The sequence below is a fragment of the Bos taurus genome, chromosome 8 (genome assembly GCF_002263795.3).
Source record: "Bos taurus isolate L1 Dominette 01449 registration number 42190680 breed Hereford chromosome 8, ARS-UCD2.0, whole genome shotgun sequence".
Lineage (NCBI taxonomy): Eukaryota > Metazoa > Chordata > Mammalia > Artiodactyla > Bovidae > Bos > Bos taurus.
Genome location: NC_037335.1, coordinates 53,379,452 through 53,391,715, shown reverse-complemented (window position 1 = coordinate 53,391,715; position 12,264 = coordinate 53,379,452). Strand labels below are relative to the sequence as shown.

Here is a 12,264-nt window from a genome sequence, read left to right as displayed (position 1 = left end):
GACACGGAGGCCTGGCGTGCTTCAATCCATGGGGTCACAAAGAGTCAGACACAACTGAGCGACTGAACTGAACTGAATCACACAGTTTCAAAATGTAAGAGCCCAAATTAAGAAAACCAAAAAAGGTATGCATAGATCCATGATTTCAGACACCATTCTCACAGCAACAGAACCACCACAAACAAAAAACTTAATAAGATAGAAGATCTAAACAACTCAACAAAACTTGAACAAATTGACATATATGTATGTCAATATGTATGTCATATATGTATGCCAACCACAGAATATGTATTTTTTTCAAATACACATAAAATATTAACAAAAATTGATTACAAGCCCACCAAGTCGATTTCAACAAATTTCAATGAACTGATTCAGAGTATGTTCTCTGGTCACAGTGGAATTAAATTAGAAATAAATAAACAAAAAAAATACTTTTGAAAAGTGATAACCTAAGTAACCATGAAACCAAAACATTAAAATAAATCACAATGAAATTCAGAAAATATTTTGAACTAAAAAATAATTAATATACAGCCAAATTTGTGAGAAAGAATTGCTACTGTTTTTGGAAGAAGTTTGTGACTTTGCTGCTGCTGCTGCTGCTAAGTTGCTTCAGTCGTGTCCAACTCTGTGCGACCCCATAGACGGCAGCCCATCAGGCTTCCCCGTCCCTGGGATTCTCCAGGCAAGAACACTGGAGTGGGTTGCAATTTCCTTCTCCAATGAATGAAAGTGAAAAATGAAAGTGAAGTCGCTCAGTCGTGTCCGACTCTTCGCGACCCCGTGGACTGCAGCCTACCAGGCTCCTCCGTCCATGGGATAAGTGACTTCAAATAAAAAGTGAAGAAAATCTAAAAAGCAATGATCTAGGTATCTGCTGTGAACTCATTTGTGCTGCTCCCCTCTCCCCATTCATATGTTACAGTCTCAGCCTCCAATATGACTATATGGTGGAGGTAATGACATCATGGTTAAATGACACCATGGGGGAGGGGAAGGGTGTAAATAGGGCTCTGATCCACCAGTATTCCTTTCCTTATAAGAAATACCAGAGAGCTCACTCCCTCTCTCTTCACCCTGTGAAGACATAGCAAGAAGGCTGCCATCTGCAAGCCAGGAAGCATCCTCATAAAAGTCCACCAGAATTTGACTATGCTAGCATTCTGATCTCAGGCTTCCTGCCTCCAGTACCACTAGAAATGAATCTCCACTGTTTAAGGCATCCAGGCTAAGGTATTTTGTTATAGCATCCTGAGCAGATTAATACAATTATCTATCTCAAGAGTTTAAAGGAAAATTACCAAATTAAAACAGAAGAAAGGTGAAAGAATATAATATAGATTAGGCAAAAATAGGTGAAAATGAAAACAAATGTATAAAAGAGATCAAAAGGGAAACTGATGGTTTTCTGACAGACAAAACCAAACTGAAACTAATTAAACTAATAAAATTTCAGCAAAACTTAGGGAAAAAAGGAATGAAGGCACAAATATCCTACACTAGGAATGGAACAAAAAGAAGAATCATCACCATAAATCTTAAAAAGATAAAAATATGGATATTATAAAAACATTTATATCAATATATTAGAAAACTGAGATGAAATAAATGCATTCTTAGAAAAACTCTTATCAAAACCACACAAATAAAAGTAGAAAACTGAACTGCCCTGTTAATAAATAGTAGCATTCCTAATTTAAAAACTTTCTTATAAAGACTATTGAAGGTAAGATGACTAGGCTTCACTCATGAACTCTACAGCAAACATTCCAAACATTCTACAAATCATACCAGTCTAACATGAACTCTTTCAAAAAACAGAAAAATTGTAGATAATTCCCAACATGTATTAGAAGTCAGGATGACCTTAATATTAAAATCTGGTAAGATTATTAGAAGACAAGACAGTGACAGGCCAACTTCTTTCATGAATACAAGCAAAAGTCTTGAATAAAACATTAGCAAGTCAATTCCAAAAATACAAGGCTGGCCTAATATTTGAAAAAACCACCAAATAAGACAAAGCCCCAAAAGCATATAATCATCTCAAAAGATAAAAAGCAAAAGACATAAAAATTAATAAACATTCAGTACTCATTCATTTACTCATTTGATAAGAAATAATAACTAGTGGCAAGAAAAAAGACACTGGAATAGGGAACAAATTAAGATAAATTTTGAAAGATCAATGAAACTTTAATAAAACAATTTCTGAAAGTCATTTAATATGTTACTGGAATATGTTTATACCTAACTTTATTATTATAGAAAACTGGAGCCTATTATACAGAGTGAAGTAAGCCAGAAAGAAAAACACCAATACAGTATACTAACGCATATATATGGAATTTAGAAAGATGGTAACAATAACCCTGTATACAAGACAGCAAAAGAGATACTGATGTATAGAACAGTCTTTTGGATTCTGTGGGAGAGGGAGAGGGTGGGATGATTTGGGAGAATGGCATTGAAACATGTATAGTATCATATATGAAATGAGTCGCCAGTCCAGGTTTGATTCACGATACTGGATGCTTGGGGCTGGTGCACTGGGACGACCCAGAGGGATGTTATGGGGAGGGAGGAGGGAGGGGGGTTCAGGATGGGGAGCACATGTATACCTGTGGCGGATTCATTTTGATATATGGCAAAACCAATTAAAAAAAAAAAGAAAAAGAAAACAACAGTCTGCCATTCAGAGATAAATCCATATGTTAACAGATTCCTAAATGTCCTTCACAGAAGCAACACTGACTTAGATGACCTTTAATGCAATAATAATTTGTATCTGTTTATAAATTGAATGCTGAAAGTATCTAAGTTTACCCTTTATAATATAATAGCAAATAAGAAGGTAGAAGAAATAAGACTGCTTCCAGTTTTAAACATTTTTGGTTAAGTTAAAGCTTGAATATTGCTTTAAAAATCTTCAGCAGTGTTTAAGAAGTATAAACACAAAAGGCCTCAAAACTAATGAGACTGAAAAAGTAAATAAATAAAATCCTGCTAAGAACACCATAATAACCCAGTACATACATCCTTTTGTGTTACTTCACCGTGGCTTTTTCCACATTTCCACTGCAGCTTTCTAGAGCCCACTGGATCAGCCCATGTATAAAATACTGCTTTTCCAGGAGGGAGGGAATCTTCTATTTCACTGAGGGAACTGACATAAATAGGAAAAAAAACACAGTAGATTAAGTGCAAGTATACAAATATATTAAGAATCTAAAATAATACTTCATTAATTCTGAATCCATTAATTAAGATTTATGATAGTTCTCAGTAAAGTAGACTGAAATTTTTCCTTATACAATAAAAAAGTGGTTTTCTGAGAAAATAATGAGAATATTTTAAGGGAAATGTTTGCCCTAGTTAGGAAGTAAATATCTCAGGTTGGGTTTCCCTGGTGGCTCAGAGGTAAAGAATCCACCTGCCAATGCAGGAGACATGGATCCCTGTCTGGGAAGATCCCAGATGCCACAGAGCAACTAACTCCATGAGCTATGACTACTGAGCCTGTGCTCTGGAGCTGGGGAACCACAACTACTGAGTCCCTGCACCACAAGGACTGTGAACCCTAGAGCCTATGCTCCACAAGAAGAGAAGCCACCACAATGAGAAGCCCAAGCACTTCAAGGAGGGGTAGTTCAAGCTTGCTGCAACTGGTGGAAGACCGCACAAAGCAACAGAGACCTAGCACTGTCAAAAATTAATTTAAAAAATATCTCCAGGTTTCTGAAACTCCTCTGTCAACTTTAAATACTAATTAATTATGAAAGAAAACTATTTCAATTACTTTACCTTATCTATACCAAATCTAAGAGAATTTAACTGGTAATACTTTCCTAAGAATCGATTTTACTGTGTCAAAATTCAGTTCAATTATTTTTAAAAACCATAAGACACAGGATATAAATCTAAGAAACTCAATCAACTCACAAAACAATTCAGCAAAAGAAAATGGAGAAGTTAAAAATCAAAAAAATAATACAATATAACTTTTCTGAGCTGAAAAAGCTGACTCTGCAGATTAGACTTCATTGGGTATCAGACTAAATGAATGGAAACAATATCATCCAACACAGAATGCAGGACTTTGGGAAATGTCAAATTTTAAGAAGAGGGAAACCTGCCTACCCTAAACCTGATCGAGGGAAATCATAGTTACCCTTTGAAATAAAAATAAGACTTTTCACTCTGTTCTGTAATACTGAATGCCAGAAAACAATGCAGCAATGCCTACACAAATTTGAGGCAAGAGTTATGACTTAAAATTTTATGCCAAATTGTTAATTTCCAAAGGTAAGACATTTTGAAATAGGCAATAGCATAACGTATTACCACAAACCCTTACTTTTTCCAACCAAGCCAGAGAGGAGTCAAAATAAAATTTTAAGAACTGTGTTACATTAAACTAAACCAGTCAAATAAATTAATATTTATCGTTAATATTGTGAAAGTCGTGTCCCATTCTTTGCGACCCCATGGACTATAGGGTCCATGGAGAATACTGGAGTAGGTAGCCTTTCCCGTCTCCAGGGGATAGTCCCAATCCAGGGATCGAACACAGGTCTTCTGCACTGCAGGCAGAATCTTAACCAGCTGAGCCACCAGGGAAATCCAAGAATACTGGAGTGGGTAGCCTATCCCTTCTCCAGCAGATCTTCCCAACCCAGGAATCGAACTAGGGTCTCCTAATTGCAGATGGAGTCTTTACCAGCTGAGCTACCAGGGAAATCCAATTATAAATCAATCCAAATATCTTCAATAACATAGTTTTGAAAAATTAACCATATATTACTCTGGCTCAAAAATCCAAAATTATATTCATAAGAAACTGAATTTGGAAAGAGAAATTGAAGGAAATGAAAAAGTACTCTATATTTTTCGTGGAAAATTAGCAGATACTGTTTCACTCTCAAAATTTTAAATGCATCAAAATCTTCAAGAACACAAAAAGTAATCATATACAAGAGAAATAAAATTATATTTTCCACATCATCATTAGAAGAAAATAATCCATATGACAAAAAAGTATGGCAAGGAATCATAATTAGTCTTTAAAAGGATTACAAACAGGATAAAAACTTTTACTAAAAGACAGATTTTTAACATTATAAAATCAGAAACAAATTCTCAACAATAGAAGAACATTTAATTATAGTGCACCTAAATGATGGAATATCATGAATTCATTTAAAATTGTGTTTCTGAAGCAAATTTACATGCTTGCAATAGCTGTTAAAAACAAGAGATTCAGAAATATAAACAGAGAGCAACAGTAAAAAAAGAACTCAATCAAAATGTCAACATTTTTGGTATCAAAGATTATGCTTTTCACAGTTTTTCTACAAAATATTAAAAAAATAAACGGACATCCAATGATATTATTTTTTATATGTAGGACAGAGTATTAAAAAGCAGAGATATCACTTTGCTGACAAAGGTTCATATAGTCAAAGATATGGTTTTTCTGGTAGTCATGTTTGAATGTGAGAGTTGGACCGTAAAGAAGGCTGAGCCCTGAAGAACTGATGCTTTTGAACTTCAGTGCCAGAGAAGACTCTTGAGAGTCCCTTGGACAGCAAGGAGAGCAAATCAGTCAACCCTAAAAGAAATCAACCCTGAATATTCATTGGAAGGACTGATGCTGAAACAAGCTCCAATACTTTGGCCACCTGCTGTAAAAAGTCGACTCATTGGAAAAGACCCTAATGCTGGGAAAGATTGAGGGAAGGAGGAAAAGGGGTGACAGAGGATGAGATGGCTGGATGGCATCATCGACTCAATGGACATGAGTTTGAGTAAACTTTGGGAGATAGTGAAGGACAGGGAAGCCTGGTGTGCTACAGTCAGTCCATGGGGCCTCAAAGAGTCAGACATGACTGAGAGACTCAACAACAACAGCAACAAGAACCACACTAACAACAACAAAAAAGCCAAGGGAAGGGAAGGCAGAGGAAACAAAAGTTCTATGTTCCTTACTTTTCTATGAAAGAATAGCAAATGTAACAGTGTTGTTCAGATAAATTAGGTTGGATGTATTTACAAATGCTTTAAGTCTATTTCATTCACCACGGAACATTCTTTATGAAAAAATTAATCTCAAATTGACCTCAGGGAATTCAAAGAAAATAAAAAGCAACCAGGATCCTCAGAATATTAACTATGTACAAGTAGTAACTTCACAAGAAAATGACAATAGAATGTGACAAACGCTTTAATCTATGTGTACAAAGATGCAATGGAAAACTGGGTATACAGACTAAGGAGGTGACGGAAGGGACTGCATGGAAATGAAGCTTTTCTAGCAGAAAGGAGCAACTGGAATGGTAATAACACATGGAAGATCCCAGAACATTCAGGAAACAAACACTTCACTTGGACTTAAGTACAGGGTAAGAGACAACAGAAAGAGAAATGTTTAGAAAAGTAGTATACAAACATTTTAAAAGAATGGAAAATCACTAAAGAACTTTAAATAAGAAAGAGACATGATTACATTAGTATTTTTATTTATTTTTAAAAATTCAATTATTTTGGTATTTATTTTTTGTGTATGTGTGTGCACGCATGTGCATGCATTCATTCACACAGTCATGTCTGACTCTTTGCAACCCTGTGGACTGCAGCCCCCCAGTCTGTCCATGGAATTTTCTAAGCAAGAATACTGGAGTGGGTTGCCATTTCCTACTCCAGGGGATATTCTGGACCCAGGGATTGAACCCACATCTCTTGCACTGGCAGGCAGATTCCTTACCACTGAGCCACCTGGGACGCCCCTATTTAGTATTTTTAGAAACCTACCTCTGGAGGATTTACTAGAGAAAAGACTAGAGAATCAGACTTAAAATCTACTCAAGAAATAAGTGCTGGACAGAGTAGCTATTTGAAGAGACAGCAGAGAGTAGACAAGAAGAGAAAATTTTTTTAAAAAATAAGAGTTTAACTGGATGGCATGGTGAGGCAGGAGAAATCTAGAATCACAAGGGTGGATGACAGTGTCATTCACTGAGATAAGGATATAGAGGAGAAAGAGATTTTGCAGTACAAATGATGAGGTCAGCTTTGAATCATGTTAGCTTCTTATGTAATACAGTATTTAGGAAAAGGTGGTAGCATGAAACTCAATAGAAGGCTACACTGGAGTATAGATTTGGGGATCTGGATTCAATCCTCTTTTAAGCCAAAATTCCATGTTCTTGATTTAAGAAGTTCTTCAAATAACTGGCCTTCCCTTGTGGCTCAGCTGGTAAAGAATCCACCTGCAATGCAGAAGACCTGGGTTCAATCCCTGGGTTGGGAAGATTCCCTGGAGAAAGGAACAGCTACCCATTCCAGTATTCTGGACTGGAGAATTCCATGGACTGTATAGTCCACGGGGTTGCAAAGAGTGAGACACGACTGAGTGACTTTAACCTCACTTCACTTCTTCAAATAATTATAAATCTAAATCCCATGTTCATTCTTGCACATTGTTATTTTTATAAACTCCCTTTACGACTAATTTTGCAGTTTCAGAATTTCTACACAGGATCACATTTTAGTTTCTCTTACACCCCTTACTTTTATAATTATAACAATGCAGGAGGTAAAATTTTAAAACATTTCATATCTGAACTGGACTATAAATAAGAGTGCAAAGTAAAGCCCAAAGAAGGACTGATAAAGTCTCTTGTTCAGATTAGCCAGGCTCAACCAGATGTCAGAGAATTAAGCTATGATGCCCTATATTATCCACAGTATATAAAGAATCAACTTAGCTCCTATGTATCTTAGAATGTTACCAGTTATGTAATATGTTTGAGAGAAATGAGAAAATAGTCACTCAAATCATTTCCTGGAGGTCTTAATTTTGTGAAAATTTCTTTGAGAAAGGCTAGGTGAGGAAAATGAACTGAAGGGCAAATAAGTAAAAGCCATTTCTACTTGTTTTGCCAGTTTTAATCAACCAATTTACTATTTTTATAATATGGATAATCATAAAAAACAGGCTCTCCTCTCTCTCAACATATTCACAAATGAGAGAACTGATGGGCAAGGAGGAGTTCTAGGTATATGCTAGATCAACCTGGGGTTCTCAATCAACGCCTATTTTATTTTAGTCAATGATTAGAATGTACAGTTAGCAGTGGGAAAAAAAAAGCAGAAATGCACTGATAACCATGGGCCCACTGGTAAGTGACATGAAAACAAACTAAAAAAGTAGACAAAATAAATTCAAGACAACCTGGGACCCATAAATAGAGGAAAAGGTTACGTTAACTGTAGTGGTACTAGGAGGATATAATATCACATTATATTGAAACAAATGATGTTATGAGTAATCCTGAAATAAATATATAAACATGGTCTTTAGCAAAGCTTAAAAACGTAGTGGTCCTTTCCCATATGCCTCAGCAAGAAAAATGTTATCTACTGTTTGAAAAAAAATCTGAAGAATCAATATTTACATTATGTTCATTAAAAATAAAAAGTTTCAAAACTAGACAAAATGCTTATGATAGACTCTGACAATTTCCTCACCAGATTCTGCACTGATCAAGCTTTTGCCATAGTTGCTTCAGTTTTTTTTTTTTTTTCTGAAGTATTTAAAAGTAAATTATATCACTAACCATCAAGGAAATGCAAACCAAAACCATAATGAGATATCATCCCACACTATTAGAATGGTTATCATCAAAAAGATAAGAAAAAAAAAATGTTGGTGAGGATTTGGGGGAAAAGGTATTGTGTATTGTCAATGGTAATGAAAACTGGTGCAGCCACTACAAAAAACAGTATGGAGGCTTGTCAAAAAACTAAAAACAGAACACGTGATCCAGCAACTGGATATCTATTCAAAGGAAATGAAAACACTAATTCAAAACAAATACGCGTACTTACTGCAGTATTACATATAATCACCAAGACATGGAAACAACCTAAGTGTCCACTGATGAATGAATGAAGAAAATGAGGTATGTATATAAATATACACACACACACACATAATATTTCATTCTAGATACAGAGAATTAAATAGTATTCAGCCATAGAAAAGAAGGAAATCTTGCCACTTGAAACAACATGGATGGACTTTAATGGCATTATGCTAAGTGAAATAAGCCAGTGAGAGAAAGACAAATACCATATTATCTCAGTTAAATGTGAAATCTAAAAAAGCAAGAAAAAAAGAAAACCACCAAAAGAACCAAACACATAGAGAATAGACTGGTAGAAGCTATAGGCAGAGGCAGGGACAGCTGAAACGAGTAAAGGGGGCCAAAAGGTACTAACTTACATTTCTAAAATTAGTCATGGGGGTGTGAGGCACAACAGGATGACTGTAGTTAATAACACTCTATTTTATATGCAAAAGTTGCTAAGAGTAAATCTTAAAAATTCTCATCACAAAAAAAACCTCTCAATATACAGTGACGAACGTTAACTAGACTTATAGTTGTGATGATTTTACAAAATATATACAAACATTTAATCATTAGGTTGGACAACTGAAACTTATGTTTTATGTCAATTATGTTAAAACTTTTCAAAAAGTAAGTTACAGATATCAAGTCAGTTATAAACCTATATAATTCAGTATACATTTTTTTAAACGAGGACATTGTTTTACATGGCCGTAATGCCATTAGTGGTTTTTATACTCTTAAGAAAGTATTAAAAAGTCAAAGTTTTATCACCTAGACTCTGCTAAAATCAGAGGATACTGTATCTGTAATAACCCTCTTACCTTTGCTTATACTGAACAATGTCATTCTTGGTGTGATTTATTAACAGAAATGTAGCGGCTCCATCACGATAATCTGAAAATGTAATAACTGTAGAATGCTCAGCCAAATTAACTTCTGCTATAATACCTCCAAGCTAGAAAAAAGGAAAAGAAAATATTCTCTAATGTGATCATTTCCAAAGAACATTAACCAGTAACATTTAATAATAAAACTATTCTTAAATAAAACTGTTATAGCTAATACAGTTGTTCTTATGATTTAGAAAGTAATTCAGGATTTTATACTGCATGTCTGAAAAACCACGACTCTCAGTATCATAGATAATGGGTCAAATTCAAGATGTGGTTTATTCCAGGCACTGTAACTTTCTATGCAACAATTGAATTGTTTATATCTCTTGTGTCCTTTTAGAACTTTTCCCTTTGCAAAGAGAAATGTTTGTTCATTTTTGGTAAAACAAACAAAAATCACTATTAAAAAATTAGTAAGTATATTTTAGGTTCTCTAACCACACACACACAAAAATCACTTACCTCATTGTCTAGACGCAGTAAAATACAACTTTCTTCCTTATTAAAATGTATCTTATGGGGAGGGCTTTCACTTCTTTCAACTCGAATAAGAAGTTTATTAGAAGCATCCTCAGGCCAAAAGGGGACACACTAAAACACATATTACACATATTTATTTTTTTTTAAAATGATTTCACCATGAAGACCTTTATCATTTTAATAAACCCATTAGAGTATACTTAAAATAGTTTAAAATAAACCTCTGTCAACACTACTCTGGTTACTGTATTGCTTAGCTATAAACTGTTGATTTTGAGATGGGGCGCCACTTGTGGGCACTTTGAACACAAACAGTAATGGGTAGTAAGTTGAAGAGCTAAAATAATTAGAGTGCTGTGAAGAGATATTAATGTGGTCCAGAGCTAGAGTCAGACTGAAAAGTAAGTAAGTAAACTGAGCCAAAGTGATCAGTTTAAAATAGGGGAATGTTCTATTACGAAAAAATCACAATTGGGTTGTGGGTACCAGTAATTTAAGCAGTAGTCAAAGTACACACAAATGTTGAGTCAGGACAAATACTAAATCCAGAGTCTTAGAAGTCAAATAAGGATAAAACAAAAACACATGTGTACCTGTGGCAGATTCATTTTGATATTTGGCAAAACTAATACAATTATGTAAAGTTTAAAAATAAAATTAAATTTAAAAAAAAATCAAGAGAAGTATCTAAAGTCTTAAAGTTCAGAGTAGAAAACAGGCTCAAAATCTTAAGAAACAACCTGGATATCAGTGATCTGGAAGCCAAACTAACAGAACAGGAGGAGTTAATGCACCTACAAAGAAGACAACAGGAGCTGGAAACAAAAGAGCTAAAACAACAGGAAACGAGAATCAGCCTTGTCTGTAAACTATTATGTAAACCAAGTCTTAGAGTGATAGGCTCTGACCAGGCTGGTAACCACATAATTCAATGAGACGTATGAGATCATCATCATATGACCTGAGGGCAATGTAGTAGAACCTTGATGTTAGTGCCAAGTGCCTTAGCTTGTTGAAGTCAGTTTTATTCAGTCATAAAAAGTAATTAATGGAACTAGACATGGGACATGGTTAAGGCTGTAAGAGGCTGAGAAAGTTCCCATTCAGGGCTTCTTGAAACACTTATCTGGGAAAGTCATCTGGGAAACTTACCTGGGAAACTCCAAACAGTAACAATACTAAGCCAAGCATATTTCCCAGGAGGAACTAACAAGACTAAAAATTATGTGCTCTTTGAAAACCCCCAAGCCTTGCTACTTTCGGGTACACTTTTTTATGTTTAGTAATATATGCTATACCTTTGGAAAGAGTTTTCTGCTCGACCTCCTGAGACTAGAGAAAGTACCAAAGTACTTGTCTTTTGTAGTGGGAAAAAAAAAAAAAAAATATATATATATATATATATATATATATATACAAGTTTAACAAATCAACATAGCTAGTAACCATAAATTGCATGTTAAGGTTGACTACTGTAAGCCAAAATTAAAATGGAAAGATTTTAAACTAGCAACAGAAGTTTATCTTAAGAAAAGCTGAAATTGACAAAAGAGAAAGTAAAGTAAAAAATAATAAGCTGTTATGTGTTTGTAATTGCAGTTACTGTAAACAGAAACTATCAGAAGATAGATGCTATAGATTAGGTTTTTAAAAACAGAAAAATACTCTTATCTGCAACTGACGTATAAATCAAGACATAAAACTACTGTAAATGAAAGTATGGAAAAAGATATACCTAAAAAATATATAGAGTAAAACAAAGCTGGAATTATAATCTTAGCATCTAGATGTATGGAGAGTTCTATGTGGTGCTAGTGGTAAAGAACTTGCCTGCCAAGGCAGGAGATGTAAGAGACACGGGTGGGATCCCTGGGTCAGGAATATCGCCTGGAGGAGGGCAACCCACTGGCAACCGTTCCAGTATTCTTGCCTGGAGAATCCCATGGACAGAGGAGCCTGGCGGGCTGCAG

General features: G+C 35.0%; 1 protein-coding gene across 2 annotated transcripts in view; it reads right to left on the bottom strand.

Annotated features, from left to right (window-relative positions):
- VPS13A (vacuolar protein sorting 13 homolog A) overlaps positions 1-12,264 on the bottom strand; it is a 276,405-nt gene that overhangs the window by 63,966 nt on the left and 200,175 nt on the right. For both annotated transcript variants that reach the window (XM_024996187.2, XM_059889554.1), the window contains exons 51-53: positions 10,277-10,405; positions 9,743-9,876; positions 3,043-3,172 (exon numbers count right to left, since the gene is read on the bottom strand). In XM_024996187.2, coding sequence (XP_024851955.1) covers positions 3,043-3,172; positions 9,743-9,876; positions 10,277-10,405 — 393 coding nt within the window. The remainder of the gene's footprint in view (positions 1-3,042; positions 3,173-9,742; positions 9,877-10,276; positions 10,406-12,264) is intronic.